Source organism: Manihot esculenta, chromosome 18, assembly GCF_001659605.2.
Source record: "Manihot esculenta cultivar AM560-2 chromosome 18, M.esculenta_v8, whole genome shotgun sequence".
Classification (NCBI taxonomy): Eukaryota; Viridiplantae; Streptophyta; class Magnoliopsida; order Malpighiales; family Euphorbiaceae; genus Manihot; species Manihot esculenta.
The window spans coordinates 12,634,979-12,658,102 of record NC_035178.2 but is presented as its reverse complement, the minus strand read 5'-3'; the positions used below and the strand labels follow the sequence as shown (position 1 = coordinate 12,658,102).

Sequence of the window (23,124 nt, the reverse complement as noted above, 5' to 3'; positions counted from 1 at the left end):
TGTCTCATTTCTTTACAAGGTACATCGACAGGACACACTCTATAGCATATTGGATTGCATTGTCATACAGGACATGAGTCTCAACCGCCTCCAGTCAGTGATGGTCACCAGGTTGCATTACATTCTTTACCATCAAGAGAGAAAACTAGGACTCCTCGAGGAGAGAATCCACCTAGGTTTAAGCCAAGGCCAAGTGTTGGATACTCAGGGGCCAAAGGGCTCCAATTCCAGCTTCCTCGTGGATTGACCTGACTCCATCCTGTTGGGCCTTGATCTAGCTTTGCCAAGTGAGTGTGGCATTCCTTTTGATTTGTGGCCATCTTTTGAAGAAAGGCTAAGGCTTTCTCCTCCTCCCTCTTATGCCTAACTCCATCATTCACTTACCCACTCGAGTACTCTTCTGATTTGAGCATTAGAGTTATTGTCTCAAGGCACCACACACCTCATTTTTATTCATTGCAGGTTGCCAAATAACATAAAGAGTATTTTTGGCAATACTAATATTATATTTAGTTTAAAATATATTACTGAATAATTTTTTATTGGCATTTATTTTTACGTGATTTTTTAAATTAAATTTAAAAAATTTTATTTAAAAATATTTTACCAATGAAAAGTATCATCGATAAATTTACATTAAATTTTAAATTCATTACTGTATAAATTTATTCTAAAATAAAGTACCGATGACAATTTGTTATTATTATATTTTATGTTATGTGATTGATTGAAGAAAAAATAACTGAGAGAAAAAAAGAGAGAAAAGAAGTGAAAGAGAGAAAAGGAGAGATGCGTCGCGAGCAAGGGCCAGGGACATCAGAAGGTAGTCGGTCTTCGATCGTCTTTTGGGATCTTCCTCGATTTTTCTTATTTCTTGTTATAACATTCTTGTTTTGCTTTCTCTTTACTTCTCATGTAGTTTGTTTGTGTTTTCTCTACTTTTGGGGAGGGATCACCTCCATCTCCCTGATTTACCCTCGTCAGAGACTGTCAACGGTGTTTCTTTTTTTGTTTGCTATTTATTTCTCCTTTCTTTTGCAGGTCCTGTTATCCATCGCGAGGATTGTTCTTTGGATTTGGGTGAGGGCTAGTGACTTTGCTTTTGCTGGTGGGAAGGAGTTCCTTTGTTGATGTCGTCGGAATCTCCAGGACCGCACCGATGCATCCGGTAGTTATGTTCCGTTTGGCCTCAATGATAGCTGCTCCGCAGTGCCTTCTTTCCTCTATGTCTTGAGCTGTTACTCGTCCAGCTGAATTCCTCTTCGTTTTAAATTTATTTGCATGCAAGCTTATTTCTTGTGCCATTTTGTCTTCTTTTTGGTGTTGCTGCAATTTTCATCTGGATTTGACACCGGTGATGGTGTGCTCTTTCATTTGGTGGGTGCCTTAGGCAGTGAGACGGTGGTAGATACAAAATTGCTATGCTAATGTGGTCTAGCTTGGATTTGGATCATGGATTCTAAATTTAGGCTTCTAAGTGTGTGCTTTGTAGTACTTAATTTTATATATTGACTTTTGTCTTGTTTTGTTGGAATTGTTTGGCTTGGTTTATTTTTAATCTTGTGGTTGGACTCCAACCATCTTTGTATTAGCCCTATTAAGTCTTGACAAATGCAATAGTCTTACATTGTAAAAAAAATATATTTGTTTCAGGTTTTTCCACCATCAGTGGGTCCTTTCGCATCGCAGTGTGACTGTTTTCAGTTTTTGTGTTTTGTTTTTGGTGCACTGCCGATCAAGAGGCTTTGGTGGAAGGGGCTTATGATCATTCAGTTGTTGTACTTGTGCATGTGAAGGAACTTTTGGTCAATCATCCTCGAGAGGTTCTACATGTATCGACGGGTGTATATTCAGATTGAATCCCCTATGCCGGCGATTCGTTTCTTTCCATGTGAGCTCTCCTCGTCTCCTTTCGATGGTGATTTGCACTACTTACTGTCTCTATGCTATTTGTTGGACTGAAATCTGTAATGCTTCTCTAGATATTATTGGTGGTGGTCTGGTCCCAAAGACAATTATGGCGTTGACGTTTCTGCTTCTAAGATTTCTAAGTTGATATAGGTTGAATTTACAGTTTGATTCGGTAGTGATTTTTTGAATTTAATTTAATTAATTTGATTTGTCCAGTTTAATTTCAATTTTTTTTATGAGCTTGAGACTGCACATCGTCGATATTATTTTACAATTTTTTAAAAATATTTTACAGAAGAAACGTTGTAATGGGTAACATTTAAAAAATTTTATTTAAAAAATTGTACCAAATATTATCATATAAATTTATTTTAAAATATATTACCTACAACTCATGTGGTAAAATTTATGTATTTTTAATAAATGATTTAAAATAATTAAATCATTATACCAACAAAAATTTTTGTTGGTATATTTAATTTTAATTCTATTAAATTTAAAATTATATTGAACCACCTTAATATGAAAATAAAATAAAATTATTATTTAATTTTTATAATTTTAAAAAATTTACTGGCTAATCTTTTAATTTTTAAAAATATATTACTTTTTTTTATTAATTTTATCATTAAATATTTTACTATTTAATTTTATAATTTTAAAAAATTTATTAATTAATCTATTAAATTTTAAAAAATTTTACTATCCGTATCAAAATATTTTATATTTTTTTATGATATTTAAATGTTAAAATTATCCGATAAATTAATTAATAAATTTTTTAAAATTTTAAAAAATATTTTAATTTATTTACCAAAATTAAAATATTAACTAATAAATTTTTAACTAAATAATAATTTTCTCTGAAAATAAATTAAATGCCTCTAATCTATCCAGTAGATTATCAGCAACAGCATCTAAAAGAGTCATTTGGGCGCATCAACCATACTGCTCGGTCACGCTGCCCTCAAAATTAGACCAATTCTGAAAATAAATAAGAATAAATAATTTGTTAAAAATGATTGCAATTTGCAAGAAGATGATAATGAAAAGGGTAAACTATAATTTAGTCACTTTAGTTTAGTAAAATATAATTTTTTATTTCTCTATTTTAAAAAATTATTAATTTAGTCATTGAGATTTTTAAAAATTATGCTATTGGTCCATCTTGTTAAATTTTCAGTTAAATTACCGTTAGTCTTAATTAAAAGACTAAAATATTCATTTTCTCATCCATTCACTCATTTCTATTCGACAAAATTGAATATTTGAATCTCTGACAGTGTCCTTCATCTCCAACGCCATTGCAACCGCAGCTAGGGCTGAGCAGAATCCGGTTCAAACTGAAAAAACTGATCGAATCGAATCGATTTAAAAATTTGGTTCGGTTTTTTATACATTTCGGTTTGATTCCGTTTTAAATTTCAGAAATTCCGATTATTTCGGTTCGGTTCGGTTTTGATCAGAAAAAAACCGAAAAAACCGAACCGAACCGATTAGGAATAATAATATATTTTTTCAATAATATAGAGAAATTAAATTATATTAAAATTAAAATATTTTAATTAAATTTTAAAATACTAAAAATAAAGAGTGAAAAATTAAAAAAATATTAAAAATCGAAACCGATCAAACCGAACCGAACCGAACCGAATCAGACCGGTTCGGTTCGATTCGGTTTCTGACCAAAATCGGTTCGGTTCGGTTTTCATAAAAACTAAAATTTCGGTTTTCGGTTTATTCGGTTCGGTTCGGTTTTGAACCGAACCGACCGAATACTCACCCCTAGTCCGCAGCGGGTTCTCAGGTACAGATCCTTCAATTTATTTTGATTTGTATGTAATATCTACGCGATTTGTTCCCGATTACAACTCTCTCCGTTGACCTATGGATTGAGTTTTTCTGGTGGGTGGGTCATCAAAGCGTGAGGTGACTAGAAAAAAAAATAGAAAATTCAGAAATTTTGTATTAGGGTTCACAACTACGAGATTTGCAGAATTTCAAATCATGCTGTAAGTTTTTTCCATTCATTTTTTTTTACATATGAGAAAAAGGTAGTAGATGTAGATCTACATGATCTAAATGGGTTTGCAGTGTTCCACCAAATCCCTTCATTTTCGTCCCATTTTCTCACCTATTTAATGGTTACTATTATCATTGCTTGATTTATCGCTTAAAACACTCTCTGCTGCCATTGTTGGCGATGAGGTGGGTCAGAGAATGAATATTTTAGTGTTTTAACTAAAATTAACGGTGACTTAACTGAAAATCTAACGAAAAGGACCAATTGCATAATTTTTAAAAATCACAGTGACTAAATTAATGATTTTTTAAAACAGAGAAACGAAATGTTATATTTTACTAAACTAGAGGGACTAAATTGTAGTTTATCCAAACCAAAATTGAAATTCCAGTTGTCATTTTTGCATTCTCACACTGTCCAAAACCGGAAAATAAAGCTCCTTAATTTGCTGAGACACTCCAAAGCAACCAAAAAATAAGTTTTAGAACATTTCATGTATGTCCTCTCCGTCCTGCCATACAAGAATAAGAAGAAACCTTCATCCTATTTTCTTTCCACCTTGTACAGAAATGCACCCTTATTCAAAATAAAGAAGGTGGAATTTACCTGTTTGCGTTTGAGGCGGCGATCGAAGGTCTTAACCCTAGAATTTTGCAACCCATCATTGCTGCTGCTGGTTTCTGTGCAGTAGGAACTAGAAGGGATGCTCTTCTAGAGAAAACTAATGAACTCTTTTGATACAGAGACAATCCTTTCATTTTTGTTTTAGAAACAAATGCCCCTTGCTATGCTGACTTACTTCTGCAGGAGTACTCTTCGGCCGCCATTGAAGACAAAAACAGAATAGAATCAACTCAATTAAGCTTAAGAGATTGAAGATGCTATATGAATCATTCTACTTGCTAAAGAAATTTAAAAGCGAGAAAACCATAACGGCAAGAAAGTTCAAATTGCCCCTCAAACTATTGGCGAAGGTTCAAACTTCAAATTAAGCCAATTTTAAAGTTTTTGCTGTAAATAATGTATTTTTATTAATATAATATTATTTTTTTATATATTTTAAATTTAAAAAAAAAATTATAATTTAATCTTTGATTACTACGTTATTAATAAATCAGTTCCTGTATTTTCAAAAATCTATTAAAACATTTTTAATTTTTTCTCAACCTCGATTTTTTTCCATTTTTCTTCTATTACTCTTTTCCTTTTTCTTTTTTTAAGTAGAGGCTATTCATCTATTCTTCTTCTTCTTTATTATAATCATTTTCTTCTTCTTCTTTTTTTATTATCATCATCCTCTTCTCCTTCTTTTTAATTATCATCTTCTTCTTTTTCATTTTTATCTTCTTCTTTCTTTTCTTTTTTTACTTTTTTTATTTTTTTTTATTTAAAAAAGAGAAAAAGAAAAATTATTTATAATATTTTAATAAATCTAAAAAATAAATAAAAATATTTTAATAAATTTTAAAAAATATAGAAACTGATTTATTAATAATAATATTTAAAAATTAAATAAATAATTTTATTTGAGAATAAAATTAAATTTTAAATTTTTTTATTTTTCATTTATTTTTATAAAAAAATAAAAAATTATTTTTTAATAAAAAATAAAAATATTTTAATAAAATTTTTAAAATATAAAAATTATTTTATTAATAATAATAATATTTAAGGATTAAAATCGTAAATCCTCCTTTCAAAAATTATCACTATTTTCAGTTAAACTAAAATTTTTTTAAAAAAATCTTCAACAACCCAAATCTCCACGATCCTCCTCTGCTTCATCTTTGACAAAGGCAAATCTTCTCATTCAATAAGAAATACTCACAAATGCAAACGGCCTACAAACCAACACCATAATAGTTAAATCCAGAAATCAAATCTAGATAAAATTCATAGCCAAAATGAATCCGGAAAAAAATTAAATCAGAAAATTCAACGAAGCTCTAACATCAAAAACCTAGAAATCAAATCCAGAACAAAAAAAAAATCACCAAAGTCAAAATTGAAATTCCAAACAACAATTCACTACACCTGTCCTTTGAATCTCTTCCTATTCCGTTCAACCCAACAATTCACTACAATTTGTTGATGAGATAAATGGCAGTGATAGAGTCGGTCTTTTGGGTTTCCAGTAAGGAGGAGGAGAAGGAGAAGAAGATCCGTTGGTTTCAATTTTTCTCAGAAACCAAATACTGCTGCAAGCTTCAAAAGAAAATTTGAAAGAAAAAACAAAAAGCTTCAAAAGAATCACTCATCAGACTAGAGAATTAGAAGAAAGCAGCCAAGGAATTTCCCGCGAGAGAAATTGTTTATTTCTGAAACCGAACCAGTTCCGTGAGGGTTCCCAGTTCAACCGGTCTGATCTTTGGACTAATCTAAGTCAAAATGTCACGTGCAAAACCTAACGGTCTTCACTTTTCAATTCGGATCCTTAGTTTGGACTTGTGCATTAGAGCAGAAGGACTTTAAATTGAGAGGGAAGAAGAGAGGCAGGACCTAATACTGGTGATGATAGTGTAATTTGAGTTAAATTTAAGGGTTAAAACATCGGATGGACGCAGCATCATCGTCGTGTTCCTCGACTCCGGCGAGCGAATCATCGATAACGTACTATGATTTCCTCAACAAAATGCGAAATCTTGCTTCTCTTGATCTCGTCAGATCCATCAAGAGGTAGTCGCATGCTTTTAGTTGCTAATCTATTTTGTGGATGCGATCACTTTGAGCTTTTGATTACTTCTCTTTTCGCTCACTGTTGTCACAGTAAAATTAGGCCATGTTTGGTTCAATTTTAACTTCTGTTTGCTTTTTGCTTCTAAGAGGGTTTACGTCTAATAGATTGTGATTTTGCTATCAAAAATAAATACGCGCAATCTCATGTTTATTACAGAAATATGAATAATTGAGATTTGTTTTTAAACAAAAGAGTAATGAAGATTTTTTTTTCTTTTCTTTCTATATTAGCCTTTGTTTATCTAACCTGCAAAAATGCTTTTTAAACTTTTCAAATTCCCAAGACAGTTCTTTCACTATAAAAATAGGTTACTTTCGTTGTTCATCTATCCCAAATTACAGGTCACTTCCTTTTCTTAAAATGGTAAGTAGTTTACCTAATTAATTTACATTAAAAAAATATATTGTCTGAACAATATCAACTATATTTTCTTAATTCATGTAAAAATAATTATAATACTATTACTACTATGTTCGTATGATGGATGAGTATTATTAGATAGGCACAACTATTCCAATTTGAATTAATATTGAATTAATTAATTATGTATGTGGTTTGACTTTGAAAAATGTATTAATTAAGTTAATAAAAACATTTAGGCATTTGTTTGGTTCAATAATCCAGTTTTGCTTTCTAAAGAGTGGAGTGTCACACGTCCATCATTCTTAACCAATGTATTTTTGTTTGATTCTAATAATGTTTGATTCTAGTAATATTTAGCTGCAGATGGAGCTTTTATTATTTAAAAAAAATAGTAATAATATTTTTTTAGTTTTCAACTGATAATTTCTTTTTGCTTCCAAAAAAGTAAAAAGAGCCTAACCAAATGTGACTTCAATCTATTTTAGCTTCATTGTATCATTCTCATTTTACACGGCCAACCCTGAAAATGATGGCCAAAGGGTACAAGAGTTCTTCTCCACAATGGAAGCTGCTATCATAGATCATCCATTATGGGCTGGTGCCGCAAATGAGGAAGTTGACTGTGCAATGGAGGTAAAAAAGTTGCATTATTTGTCCTAAAATTTCTATGCAATTCTTTTCCTTGAAAGGTCATGATTTTGAAACTTTTGCCCTGGCTCAACTTATACAGCACCACACTTGTTTCTGCATTGAATCCTGAAGCTCTTAGACAAGATAAGCTACAGTGTAGTAATTTAAATCAAAGCTTTCTTCAGGTCTTCTACCCCTTAGATACTTGCTCTTTCTGTGCCTTTGTAGGGAAAAAGTAATAAAAATAGAAGGATATATATTGGTTTGAATTGAATTAACTAAATCATAATTTTCAGTTCTTACAAGTGAAGGGAAAAGGTGAAAGGAAGCTAATGGAAGAAAATAGGGCCTGTTACTTCCCATTTGCAGTGGCAGGAAAGAGACTGTAATACAGATTAAAAATCTTCCAACAATTGCATATGAATATTTCCATCTCATAAGCTAAGAGATAATGCATGCCCCTTCATCTCTATGCCTTCCCCTTTGTTTCATGTCCATAACTTCCATGTAAAAATAGTGAAAATTTTGCCTTTTCAAGGATAATTAAAGTGATATCCAATAAGACAAGGGAATGTACATGTCCTTGAAATTCTTTAATAGCACTAGAAAATGCGCGATTTGTATGGAATTGATCCCCTTATTTTTGAAAAATGAATTCATTCTTTGGGCTATTCTATTGATTTGAAGATCTGTCGCTAACTTTTTCTGAGTGATCAAACTCCTGGAACAGAGGAAAAAATACTATGGGTTAAATTTCACCCTACGCCTATTCACCTTGCTAGTCTAGTTAAGCCAGCCAAAGTTGATTAGGCCATTATTACTCATGCTGGTTTACTTTTCCATGATTAGATTAGAAATTAATTTAATTTGTGTATTAATTGGCTGTGCATATACTTCCTGCTGTCCTACCTGTATATTTCCTTCTGTTGTATGCTGTACTATATGATTAAAGAATTATGTAGAATTTTTAATGTCTTATTGGATGAGGTTTCTTTCACTTAACTTTTATTCATCTCTTTTGTGGATATATGGTTTAGGGTTTAGAGAAATATGTGATGACAAAATTGTTCTCCCGAACATTTGCCGCTTCTCCTGAGGATGTCAAGATTGATCGAGAAATCTATGAGAAGATACAATTGTTACAAACCTTCTTGAGGCCTGAGCATTTGGACATTCCAAAAATCCTTCAGAATGAAGCTGCATGGCTGGTATGCAGTAGGTCTTATTTCACCCGCTGGGATTCTTCTTTGAAGTTAATAGGTTAAATGTCAACAATTTCGTCAGCTAACTTTTTTTTGTCAATTTAATCTGGAAGTTTAGAACTTAACATTTCAGTATCAGAACTTTAACATCCATAAATTGGAACCTTTTAACTGTTTCACAGACATCCAGATGACTTTTGTTTTCTTATTAGATAACCGGTAAATAAACTAGGTTTCAAATGCCCCATAAAATAGGGATTTTATGTACTTCTTGGATGGGATATCCAAATTTATTAAAAAAAATAAAATAAAACATCAGTTCTCTGCCTGGTAGGCTCCAAAATTATGTAGTCCCCTTGGATTCATGGATGTTTTAACTGCAAACGTGATCTAGCCATGTTACTGCACTTCCATCTTGTGTCAGTATCATGCCCTAAGTTCACAGGCATCACAATTAGAGTTGAATTGCACCTCACAAACCCATCAGTAAAGGGTTACAAGCTTGGCTATTCATAGGCTGATGAGTAAACCATAAACCTTTAAAACATTGGATTCCAAAAACTAGTCCTGATAATATAAGGATTTGGACTCCCACATAAAACCAAAATTTCCTAGAAATTCTCATAATTAAATCCTGAAGACATCAAATCCAACCATCTTATTCTGTCAAAGTTGGAAATTGTGAAATAGCTGTCTTAAAGCTGAAAAATATTGAACCAGCAGCTAATTCACTGAAATACACAAGCATGTAAGACTATACTAGCAAGTGCTCAGTGGAGTTCCAAGTAGATCTTTGTGAAATCTTGATCATAATTAAAAAAGTTTATAAGTTGTTAAACATGCTTTTACCAGAGCTTGAACTTGTTCCAACTAGTCTGAATCAGCTTTTCATTCATTAAATAATAATCCCCTCTTTTTTTCAGTTTATTCTTTAGATTGTGGTTTGGAATGGGAATTATGTATAGAACTATTTAACTTAAGAAGTTGAATGATTTATTATGCTGGGACTTCTAGAATATCACTCAGTAGCTGCAATGTCTGTACAACCCCTTAGGTAAGATCTCCACACTAATTATCTATACAGCACCATAGTAAATATTTTCTCTCTTTTTTTTTTAATTTAGTTTACTTCAATATTGAGCCACTCTGTCTTCTTCTTTCCTAGAGGGGAAGAGGAGATTTTTCAGTAGATGGTCATAATTGTTCTCTAAAAACACTAGCCATAATACTCCACCTTTTCCTAGCTTGCAGAAAAGGAACTACTGAAGATCAATGCTTTCAAGGCTCCCCGTGAAAAGCTTCTGTGTATTATGAGCTGTTGTAGAGTCATCAATAATTTGCTGCTCAATGCATCGATTTCAGAAAATCATGCTCTGGGAGGAGCTGATGACTTTCTTCCTGTTCTCATATATGTTACGATCAAGGCAAGCTCTTCTTGGTAAATAAGCCATTCTGCTTACCATCACTTTCCTATTTTGGATTATTGTTTCTGTGCCATTTTTTTGGTTGATTTTGAAAAGGGTTTCAAATGACAAAAATTTTCCTTCTCGACTTTTTCTCTCAAGCACTAATACTACATTTTTTTCCCAAGGCATGGACGCTTGAAGTGATTTATTCCTCTAATTGAAATCATTACTAATTCTTAGCCCCTGTTTGGAATAAAAGGTTTCACAAGAATTCAATTCAATTGAATTCTTTTCTATCAAATTCTTTGTTTGAAATGGAAGAAATGATTTTTTTTTTTTAACTTACAAAATTTGTATTTCTAAAAAAAATGATTCATGCATAATTTTGCTAGAATTCATTTGAATTCTTTCCTTTCAAAAGGAAACATTGCCACGCAGTGGGTTAATATTTTTCATTTCTTCCTAAAACAGTGTCTTTGGGCTACTATTGCATATTATATGGGCATTCATCCCTTTGTTTTCCATTTCCATGGCTTTTACTTCTTTTTCCAAAATATTTTAATCTTTACGATGGTCTGAATATCTTTAGGAGGCTCTTAAGGATTTAATTCCATCGGTACACAGTTCCAAATAATAACTTGTTAGAACTTTGATGTCCAAGTTTCTTACTTCCATCAGTTAGTGTCTTCTGACATATTCTGCTTGGAACTTATTGTGGTGGTCCAAACTCCAAATTCCATAGGGAGACACAAGGATTTGTTTTTACAAATGCACTAGTTGTGTGATGGATAAAATAGCCATAAGTGGTTCCAAATGATAGGCATTTTGTATGTGTGTTTTGTGTGCTTGTGTTGGTTACATAGATGAAGGTTCCACTTTGTGTAATTTTCAATGTTGCATATGTAATATGGTCTTGCACGAAAAAGATTAATTAGTTTGTTGAGCAGGCCAATCCTCCTCAGTTGCACTCCAACCTCAAATTCATCCAATTGTATCGTAGGCAGGCAAAGCTGATCTCTGAAGCAGCCTATTATTTCACAAATCTTGTATCAGCTAAATCCTTTATTGTTGACTTAACTGCCAAGTCTATTTCCATGGATGAAATTGAATTCGAGCAGAGCATGCAAGCAGCAAGGTTGGCCAACAAGGAATCACAAGTGGAACCATCATCCAGATCATATGAAATGACAGATTTAGGAGCAGAGACATGTCCTGGTACTTCAACAAGCATGGACGACAGAGAAACAATTATGAATGGTGAGTTTGTAAACTGACAAAATATTACTTTCCTGAACATTCTTTTCTTAATCTATATGGCCACTTTCCAATGACCAACTATTTGGTTTTGCATTGTTTTGGATACGGTAATCTATTTCAATTTATTGGGGGGCGTGAATCAAGATATTGTGAATCATAGCTCTGGATGTTTATTCATCACTCACTGTAATAATATCTCGGGGTTTAAAATGATAACCTGATATATCTACTATACACTATTAATTAAAGGGGTATTGGATAAAAAAATTCATAAATCAGCATTTTAAATATTGGAAGGTGAAGTCAAACTTTTTCAATTTGCCATAATTGTAACTAAGAAAATTAAATTGAATTTTAAAAAATTAATAACAAATCACAATATAGTCCTTCAAATGTTATATTATTAATAAAACATATAATCTTTTAATTTAAATTTTATATTGAAATTAAATGTCTTATATTTATTATATGTAATATTAAATATATTATAAATATTTATTATAAATAAATTCATATTATATAAAATACCACATATAAATAATATATATTAAAATATTTTATTTTTACACTCAATACATAATTTATACTTGGAAAATTTTATTTTCTATTAATAATATTTTAAATAAAATAAAATATCATATGTTTTAAATTGTAAAATTTTTTTTGTCATATTTTAAGTTTTTTTAATAATATATAATATTATATAAACGTGGAAATAGGAAATAAATAATAGGATTAACAAAAAATGATATTATTGTAATAAAAATATATATTTAAAGATTATTTTATTAGTTAAATAGAATTTTAGGAATTATATTGTAATTTATTATTAATTTTTCTAAATTCTATTTAATGCTCTTAACTGACAAATTTAAAAATTTAGTTATTTAAGATTTAAAGTGTTGAATATAAATATGAATTATTTTAAATATTTAAATTTTTTTATTCAACAACGTTGATTAAAATAGGTATATAATTAACTAATTAGCAGAAAATAAATGATTTACTAATTAGCGGGTTCGGAGAACTATTAGCAGTTCATCCTTTTCAAGTATTATTCATCTAATCAAGAAGTACTGTATTATCTTTCAAATAAGCCATAAATAGAGAAGAAAGGCTAACCCGACCTAAGAGTTTCTATTTTCTTAGTTGTTCTTCCCATTTATATTCTTAAAGATTAATGAAGATATATGGGGAAGGAGATAATTTTTTATTCATTTAACCATATTTAACTGTTTTTTAAATCATCAGGCACATCACATTATCCCTACATGGAAGCTGAGGCGGGTGAATTGACAGTTAAAGATGTGGAGAAATTGCTAAGTCTATACAAGGATGTGGTTACAAAGTATACTAGCCTCTGCAGTGCAGTTAGACGAATTTCCGAGTCTGGCAAGGTACCCTCTGTTCCTATTTTCAGAGAAACCAATCCCTTTTTCTCGCAAGTTGAGGGAAAATCTGAGGGAACGGATCTTAGTGTAGACCTCAAAGGAGAACAAAATGGCAAACAAATTTGCAAGTAGCTTGTTGCTTATTAGAGCAGTAAAAGATCTATTCTATGCGAGTCATTATAATAGAATTCGCATAAAATATATGAAATCCATATATTTATATGTTAAATCTAAATAAAAAAATGACGTCATTAGCGGCCTTTTCTTGGACCCTATGCAGATTTTGTTTTATTCTACTTTTGTCATATGAAATTCTTGTCAACATAGCCTTCTTTATGGGTTTGGTGTTTTTTTATCCCCTTATCTGATCAGGCAGATGTGTTGGGGAATGAATGCATAAATCTACTGAAACGTGTAGAACAACCACAATACTATTTATGTTTCAGGACACCTCATTCTTAACTATAAAGGATACACTTCCACATATGCACCATGCAGCTTACTAATTCTCAAGTACGTAGAAATCGATCTGCTTGAGATGGATTTGAAAAGCTCTACCACCTTATCTAAGACCTTCAATAAGACAAGATTTTAAGACCTTCAAGAAGCTAATTCTGACTTCATCAGCATCCTTTCATGATTTTACTCTCTCCTCGTCTTCTCCCTATAATATTCAGATTTCTCTCTATATAATCCTAAATTCCTGCAATTTTCATCAATATTAACGTATTAGTTCTTTTTCTTTCAAGTGAAGAATCTGGGTCTTGTGTATTGTTAAGTTTTGAGACGAGTGCTAGCTAGAAAACTAGGCTATATGTCTTCAAGGGCAAAAATGGACATGGAACAGCAGCAACAGCAAGAAAAAGGAGGACAGAAAGTTGTTGGGTTTGTGTGGAAGGCAGCTGCTGATGCTTACGAACATGCCAAAGAGATGGTGGTTATGAGTAATTTCCGAGAGAATAATGATGAGAAGGCAGTGGAAGAAGCTAAGGAGTCTGCTAAAGGGAAAGCTGAGGAGAAAAGGGAGGCAGTAATACATGGAAAGGTGGATGCAGCTACTCATAAGTTGCCAAAGTATCATTCTTTTCCTCTGTGGGCGCTAATACATGATATTTAGAATTAATATAAATAAATACAAATAAAATATTCCCTCTTTTTCTTGGTAGGAATGTAATTTAGACGGTTTCTTTTTTTTTTTTTTAATTTTCTTTTCCTCCTCCTAAGGGAATGAAGAAATCTTGCTTTAACCAAAGTATGCTTTTTTTCTTTTTGCTCAAATTGGAGAAGACGACGGGGAATCTTGTTAATGCGATAGAGGTAGATGATGATTTGGAGGCCAAGGTTAATGAGTTTATCAATTTGTTTAACCAGCACGTTTAATTGCCTAGGGTTGATTCCATTATCGTGTCTCCGTTTCCTATTCTTTTAATTTGAAATAAAAAATTTTATAAAAATTTAATTTAATTTTTTATTTAAAATGAAAAAATTTATAGTATTTTCTATTTATAAAAATTTTATTTTTTAAGAAATGTAATAATATATAATTTAATAAAAGTTTATTTAAATTTTTTCTTACAGCAGGATTAATTTCTTTTTACTGATCTTATGTGGGCTTCAGTTTTAAGTATGGTATACATGAACCAACTCAAATCAATTTTTAATTCGTTAAAATTATTTAACATTTGAATTGAATTGAAATTTTATAATTTTAAATTTAAATCAGATATCAATAAATTTAAATTTAATTCATTTACTCAACATGAGCCAATTTAACATTTCTAAATACCAATTTGTATGGTGCTGTCTCGGATCGTTTCCCCTATTATTCTGCAAATTGATTATGTCAAGTGGGCTGGCAAGGTGAGCCGCTTTAAATTTGAAAATTACTCGTTATCCTATCTTGATTTTTGCAGGGTGATTCAAAGATCTTGAGCTGAATTCCTACGTAGATCGATAAGTGTTTACTGTTTTCTGAAATAAAATAAATTATAACGGTGGTGGTGAACAGGATGGATACCATAAAGAGAAAATTATTTATTTTGAATAAATAAAATAAGAGATTTTAAATGTACTGAAATGAAAATTAATTGAAGGAGAAAATAAACTAAATTTAAAGAAACAAACAAAGCATTTATTTAAGGTAGAAAATGGCTAAATATATAATTATGTATTTGTATTTTAATATTTTTATTTATTAAATATTTTAATTTTAACTATAACTTAATAAATTTTTAAATTTAAAAAAAATACTTTTAAATATAATTTTATTAAATTCATACTTTTAAAGTTATTTCAAAATTAATTTTTTAAATCCATAATTAAATTTATAATTTTAAAATTCTGTTTAAAAATAGATTTTTTTTAAAATTTAAATGTTAAAAATAAATTTTTTTTTTAAGTATAAGGGTTTAAAAGTGATGATGTTTAAAATTTAGATATTTATTAAGTTATAGTTAAAATTAAAGTTATTAATAGATAAAAATATTAAAATATATATTTTATTAAAAAAATCAATATTAGACAATTTCAATTTTATGATAATGGAAAGTTAATTTTAAATTATTTATTAATTAATTAATTATAAATATTAAAATCAATCGAAATACTTTAATAATTTCTCCTTAATTTTTAAACTAATTAAGGAATGCTTATTAAATAGCTCTAATTTTTGGATAATTATATGAGATATTTTATAATTTAATTTAGAATAAATTATATTTTAATCTTTAAATTTTAACGTAATTAATAAATTGATCTTTATATTTCTAAAATTAAATATTTAAATTCCTATATAATCAATCCGTCCAAATTGAAAGTTTTTCCATCCATAATTCTATTAGTCAACCGGTTAAAGAGAGTGATATTACACAATAATCACCCAAAGAAGAGTATGTGCTGACACTCGAAGATAGAATCACGTGGCAAGAGTCTGATCAAATGATGTTCGGTCCCATGAGAAAAAAAAAAGACCTGGACGCTTCAGGTCGGTTTCAGTTTGGCTCTTCGTCAAAGACTCACCCTCTCCTAGAGAGGTCCGAGTCTTTACAGGAAGCTACCGTTAGCGGCTATAATCCAATAAACCCCCTTTTACACCTATAATTACAGGATCCCCAACTAATTAGCCGGCGAGATCACTTATCAACGAGCTGACCACATCATTACCGGATTTTCAGAAAATACAATAATTAACTCCATCCTCTTATAGTATAAAAGCCAATGATCATAGATATAAAGGTATGCAATTCTACACAACTACTCTTGAGTTCTAAGTAACTCCTTATACTCGCCTCATTCTTCAGTTTACTGAATTGAGCGTTGGAGTGACTGCCGTAGGCGTTAACCACGTCACATCTCTTTCTTGCAGGATTAACCAATCACAGTCCAACTCTATTTTAGCTATATCATCAATTTTGTTTTAAAAACATCATTTGGTTCTGTTGCTGGAAACTCTATTGAATTCTCTTTATTCATCTGGATTAAAACCGGTCTCTTAATCCTTTTCTCTTAAAAGGAAATCCCTCATTCCTCTCTCGAAATGGCCGGCGATTCATGAGTTGCTGCTAAGATTACTACCAATGAGGGCAACTGTGAACATTACTAGGTGGCTAGAGGTGATAATGAAGAAGCCAATTTTCTGGCCAAAAATGGTAGCGACAGAGAAAGGAGAACCGTGGATGATACTCGTGTACAAGTTTTTGACACAGGATGATCTACCGACCAATGAATGGTTGGCTAAATAGGTAATAAAAAATCCTCTAAATACGTACTAATTAATGGTCGGTTGTACAAGAAATTCTCAACTCAACCATGGTTACGATGCGTACCGGAAGATGAGGGCCGAGAAATTCTCAAAAACATTCATGAAGGTAATTGTGGAAACGATAAAGGAGCTCGGACAATCGGCCAAAAAATATTCAGACAGAGATATTACTAGCCAATGATAATGAAAGATGCAAAAGAGCTTGTCAAGAGGTGTCAATAATGTCAAGAGCATGCAAGCGCCCTGAGATTTCAGAAAGTCCTAAAGAAATGCAATTCAATTTGAATCAAGTCGAGTGTTTATGAGAAAAGGCTGCAATCAAAATTGCAGTTTACAGAAGCAAAATGTCCAGAATGTTCAACAGTAAGGTCAAGCCACTTGCTTTTAATGTGGGGGACTTAGTCCTTAAAAAAATAGATGCAACAGATATCGAGTCTGATAAGTTGGGTAAAAACTAAAAAAGACCGTTTAAGGTCCTGAAGGTTATTCGTCTAGGGTCTTATAAGCTGGCCAAGCTAGATGGCCGAGTCATTCCCCACTCCTAAAATTTTGTAATCTGAGAAAATTTTAACAATAACAATTAACAATATATTTTTTCATGTGTTATTCAGTGACAAGGAACGATAGGATTACTTTGTTCAAAAGGATTAAAGAACATGCATTAAAGGCCAGAAGACCAGACGTTGGACTCACTAATCAAGGTACTCATGTCAGCCACAAGTCAGAAGACCGGGACCACTAATCAAGACACTCATGCCAAGCCATAAGGTAGAAATCCTCTGGGCCAAAAGATCGGGCATTAGACCCACTAATCAAAGCATTTATGCCATGCCACAAGGCGAAAATCTGCCAAGCCAAAAGATTAGGCATTAGACCCATTAAACAATGCATTTATAGTAAGCCACAATGTGGGAACCCGCCAAGCATACGACCAGGTATTAGTCCCGATAAACAAAAATTTTAAAACCACAAGGGGGGAATCCGCCAGGCATATATCCGGGTGTTAGTCTCGATCAACTAAAGCATTTTATGCCAACAAGCCACAAGGCATGACTAGATGTTAGTCTCGATAAACAAAATTTTCAAGGCGGCTATACGCCAGACTAACCAACCGGGTGTCAAGTCCCATTTCACAAGAAGTTTTTAAGGCATTTCATACCAGGCCATAAAGCGAGCATATGCCAAGTCGACCAACCGGGTGATAGTCTAGCTCCACAAGAAGTTTCTAAGACATTTCATGCTAAGCCACAAGGTGAGTATTCGCCAAGCCGACCAACCGGGTGTCAAGTCTCATTCCACAAGAAGTTTCTAAGGCATTTCATGCCAAACCATAAGGCGAGTATACGCTAGATCGACCAATCGGGTGATAGTTTGCTCCACAAGAAGTTTCTAAGGCATTTTATGCCAGGCCACAAGGCGAGTATAAGCCAAACCAACCAACCGGGTGACAGTCCCGCTTTATAAGAAGTTTCTAAGACATTTCATGCCAGGCCACAAGCAAAATATACACCAAGCCGACCAACCGGATAACAATTTCACTTCAAAAAAAAGTTTCTAAGGCATTTCATGCCCAAATCACAAGGCGGGTATACGCCAGGTTGACCAACCGGGTGTCAGTCCCATTCCACAAGAAGTTTCCAAGGCATTTCATGCCCGGGCCATATGAAATTTAACTTCCGCTCATTTACTTAACGAAATTAAAAATTAAGTTCAAATTTGACTCATTTAAAAATTAAGCCAAATCCGGTTAAATTTTTATCGAGTCGAGTTGAGAATAACTCACGAACAGTTTGAGTCATTTACAATTCTACTGTCCGGCTTAGTCTATGTGAACCGGGCTAGATGAATTGGATTTGACTAATTTTTGCATATTTTGACCGAATATGACCAAATCTGAATTTGAGAGGTAAGCTGGATTCAGCATAGGCCCTTCTTAGATTTTTTTGGTTAAATCGTCAATGTTCAAAGCCATATTTGCTATTACCTGCATGACCATTCAATTCGCCTTTTAGCAAAAACCTGATAATTATTAAGAATCCCTTAAACTAATGTATCTCAGAACTTACCACTACAAAAAATTTCAGGATTACTAATGAATTTTTCTATTGGTAATCCTATAAAAACCCATTGGTAAACAAATTACCAACGGATTTCTAATGGATTGCGATTCGTTATTAAAAAACTCGTTGGTAAATTTTTACCAACGGCTTTCCAAGTCCGTTGGTAATACTAACGAATTTATTAACAGAATTTCTGTTATTATTACTAATAGATTTTAAATCCGTTATTATATTAAGAGAAAAATAATTTAATAACAGATTTAAATCCGTTGGTAAATTCGTTAGTAAATTACCAACGGATTGAAATCCGTTAGTAAATCTATTAAAAATTTAAATAATTTTAAAATAATTATTATTTCGACTAAATAATAAATTTTATTATTAATATTATTTTTATTAATTCAATAAGATATAAAATTATATTATTATTGTTACTAAATTTTTTTATTTATGTCCAATATTTATTAGAAATATATAGAAAGTGGAAATAAGAGAAAAGTAAATGAGAGAAAATGATAATAAAAAAAAGAAAGAAAAAAGAGAAAATGATTAGAGAAGAAAATAAATGAAGAGAAAATAATAGAAAAAATATAGATAGAAAGAAAATGATAGAAGAAAATAATATGAAAGGAAATAATATAAATGATAACTATAGAAGAAATGAAGAATTGAGAAAAAGGGGAAAAAATAATGGAAAAGAAAATGGAGAAAGCGAAAGGAAAATTATGGAGGGAAATAAAGAAAATAATGGAAGAGGGAAGTAAAGAAAATAATAGAAGAGGGAAGAGAATGAGATAAAAAAAAAAGGATAAGAGATGGAAGGAAAATAATAGGAAAAGAATGAGAAGAAAAAATTGAGATAATTATAGAGAGAATGAAGAACAAGAGAAGAAAGGGAAGAAAATAATGGAAAAGAAAATGAAGAAAGTGAAAGGAAAATTATGGAGGAAAATAAATAAAATAATAAAAGAGAAGAGAATGAGATAAAAAAGGATAAGAGATGAAAGAAAAATAATAGAAAAAAAATGAGAAGAAAATAATGAGATAAGAAAGTGAAATGAAAGAAAGTAATAGAAAAAGAAAGAAAATGAGAGAAAGAAAGAAAATGAGAGAAAGGGAAAGAAAATAAAAGAAATAAAAATGATAAAATGAATGAATGATAAAAGGAGAAGATGAGGTATTATATTTATAAATACGGATTACTAACGGATTTGAATCCGTTACTAAATTTTAAAAATAAAAGCGGGCTTTTTTCCTTTCAAAAATTACCAACAGATTTGAAATCGGTTAGTAAATCTATTAGTAATAGAAAAATATGGGTTTTTAAAAAAAGAACGCGAAAATTTTACGCGGATGTCATTTTGAATTTACCAACGGCTTATTAATGGATTTCAAATTCGCTAGTAAATTCAACAATTTTTTTACTTACTAATTAAATGATAAAATTTAGTAACGAATTTTCAAATATGTTAGTAATTTTTTAAACACATTACTAACGGATTTAGAGTCCGTTAATAATTTAAACATTTTTTTAAATTTACTAACATAATTCACTAACGGATTTCAAGTCCGTTAGTAAATTTCAACACTACTTATTCTATATATTTATAAAGTACCAACGGATTTTGAAATCCGTTACTAATACTAATAGATTACCAACGGATTTCAAATTCGTTGGTAAATTTCTACACAAAAGTTTTTATATTAAAATTTACTAACAGATTTTCATCCAATGCTCTAACTCGACTGCTGCTTTCATACGGATAGCCTGCTTGTGGGTACCGGGTTCTGATTCTTGTCAGGCGACTATATAATTCTTTTTGACCCTTTTGGAATATGATCCCTATTATTTCGGGTATTGCTCACCTAAGGATGTTGATGATCGGCTGGGCCTAACTGTCTCTGGACTCCTTTGAACCAAGTCCAGCCCATGAAACCATATCTTGGTTGGTCTCAGTTTCCTCTAAGTGATACGTTATGGGCCTATGTTATGTTTCCCCCGGGCCTCTTCAGTGTGGGCTACTGTGTTTCTATTAGTCTGGGGCCCATTTGTTATCAAATGCCCCTTTACTTTCTTACCAATTATTTCATAATTTGTGAGGGAGTAAACTTTGATATTTCATTTAATTTTGCTTGGCTCGAGAGAAGAACTTTGATAGGTGTCGTCTCTTTCGTCTTTTTCTGATTTTAAATTTTGCTTTTCACAACGACCCGAGAATCAGACTGCTACCGGCGCTAGGGTTCAGATCGACTTAAGGTCGCCGAAGCCCGTAGCAAGCCTACTAAACATCCTGTTATACCTGATAAAATCCCATATATGATCACACGATATAACAAAAACATAAAATATTTCATGAATCAAGACTCGACCTATGCATGTATCAAATCAGAAAACATAAAAACCCATACTAGAGCACTCATCAAATGCTCTAGTATGGTCAACATAACATGCCTCAAGCTCAATTCAAGCATAACTTATAATTTAAAATTTTTACATAAGGATCATGTAAATAGGGATTACAAGAACAAACACCAAGGCAAAGCACAATTCTAAAACTATAAAATAATACATGTCCACATCTATACTATTACAAAAGGCTATACCAGCAACTCAACCGACTTTCCCGAGCTAACTCTGATCCTGCAAACTTAGAGTTAGGGGAACAGGATAAGCTACAAGAGCCTAGTGAGCAGAATATAAAAAACAGTTCAACAAATATATGATTGAAAATGAAATGTGTCACAACACAAACAATTCACATCAAGATGGATTTGTCACTAGTAACCCTCTATAAATTTCACTAGTGCCGGCCCACAACGGGTGCTCCTCAGGACTTCCTCTTAAACATAATATAACATAATAAATCCATAGTGCCAGGGGCATAGAATGGGTCTCGACCTAGACTTTCTCTTACATATTGCTAGGGGCATAGAATGGACCTCGATCTGGACTTCCATATACATCATAACATAGCATACTCGAGGGCTAGTGGGTCATCCAACATCCATCCACAATAATAGTAAATTATGCAATGCATCATATTCGTGAATTCTAACGCAAACAACCTAATACATATACATGGCATTCGTGATGCATGAGCATACTTCAAAGGTTTGATTTCTTTAAAATAATAAATCAGTTCTGTTCTACTCACCTCTGGTTGACGCTCGCCTAAATCTGGTACAGTTATCTCACTGCAGGCCTCTACGGTCTTCTAAGTCCGATCCTACACAGATGGACTCAAATGAGGGACCAAACATAACTTTTACGAAACTCTAAACAACTCCCCAAGAACCCCTAAAAACATACCAGAACATACATAAAAAGCAGGCAGGGAAAGTGTAACGGTCAGCTGCTTGCTTGGATGCGGGAGACGTCCCACATCGGCGGAATACGACAATTTCGAATTGTATATAATAGCTAGCACGAAACTACTAAATAACTTGCGTTAACCATTTTGGGTCAAGTGGAAAGTGGGTCCAAAAGTTATTTGAGCCAGTTCCGGCCGGACTGTTTCAATTGGTATCAGAGTCACCCTGGGTCAGATAAATTGTGCGAAGCTAGTGGACCTGCGAGGAAATGGCTGCTCGTTTGAGACAAGGTGGAGCCACCCAAGGTACTAGCGAACCACAATACCTGAGGATCCGGTCCTGGTTAGCAATTGTATTCGATTCAGTTGCGACGAGGACGTCACAAATTTAGTAGGACTGAGTGTAACGGTCAGCTGCTTGCTTGGATGCGGGGGACGTTCCACATCGGTAGAATACAGCAATTCTGAATTGTATATAATAGCTAGCACAAAACCACTAAATAACTTGGGTTAACCATTTTGGGCCAAGTGGAAAGTGGGTCCAAAATTTATTTGGGCCAGTTCTGGCCGGGCTATTTCAAAAAGGCTGGACAGGAGACTTTCGACGGCAGGTTCGGCAGCTGAAGGTCCCTCATAGATCCGAAAGTCAATAACTTTCGAGGGCATGTTCGACGGCCTAAACCCCACACAGATCCGAAGGTTGGAATCTTCGGAGGCAGGTTAGGCGGCTAAAAGGCTGCCTCCATAAGCAGGTTCGGCGGCCGAACCTTTCTTCTCCAGTTTAGGCAGAACCCAATTTTGCCCTAGCATTCAGCCTCCCAAAACACCACAAAACTCACATGCAAGGACCTTTCAGCAACCAAAGCTTGTAGAAGAGGGAAAAAACTACTCTCAGAAGGTCTCCACGGTTTAAACCCCTAGATTCAAACTCCAACTTCCAAACCATAGCAGAAAAATAGGAAAACTTTGAGGGATTTGGAGAAAAACAGCAAAAGAGACCAAATTTGTGCATGCAAACACCTCTGCCTGATTCTTCTTTCCCTTCCTCTATAATCTCGCTTCTCCAATAAGAG

The 23,124-nt window shown here is 32.5% G+C and overlaps 1 protein-coding gene and 1 long non-coding RNA gene across 2 annotated transcripts; both read left to right on the top strand.

The window, feature by feature from the left end:
- The first annotated feature begins 704 nt into the window (after window positions 1-704).
- LOC110607159 lies at window positions 705-2,075 on the top strand. The gene is made up of 2 exons (XR_002486681.2): window positions 705-823; window positions 950-2,075. It is a non-coding gene; the product is annotated as an uncharacterized LOC110607159 (long non-coding RNA).
- Window positions 2,076-5,765: 3,690 nt separating this feature from the next.
- On the top strand, window positions 5,766-13,238 carry LOC110605903 (vacuolar protein sorting-associated protein 9A). Its single transcript, XM_021744582.2, has 6 exons — window positions 5,766-6,610; window positions 7,520-7,667; window positions 8,702-8,872; window positions 10,111-10,290; window positions 11,220-11,529; window positions 12,781-13,238. Exons 1-6 carry the CDS (start codon window positions 6,489-6,491, stop codon window positions 13,050-13,052), a joined length of 1,203 nt encoding a protein of 400 aa, XP_021600274.1. The 5' UTR covers window positions 5,766-6,488; the 3' UTR covers window positions 13,053-13,238.
- Window positions 13,239-23,124: the final 9,886 nt, after the last annotated feature.

Excerpts from the sequence above, each read along its gene's own strand:
- LOC110605903 (XM_021744582.2), top strand. The coding sequence starts at position 6,489 with ATGGACGCAGCATCATCGTCGTGTTCCTCGACTCCGGCGAGCGAATCA. Across the intron at positions 6,611-7,519 it reads CTCGTCAGATCCATCAAGAG|CTTCATTGTATCATTCTCAT; the intron begins GTAGTCGCATGC and ends AATCTATTTTAG. Across the intron at positions 8,873-10,110 it reads AGAATGAAGCTGCATGGCTG|CTTGCAGAAAAGGAACTACT; the intron begins GTATGCAGTAGG and ends ACCTTTTCCTAG.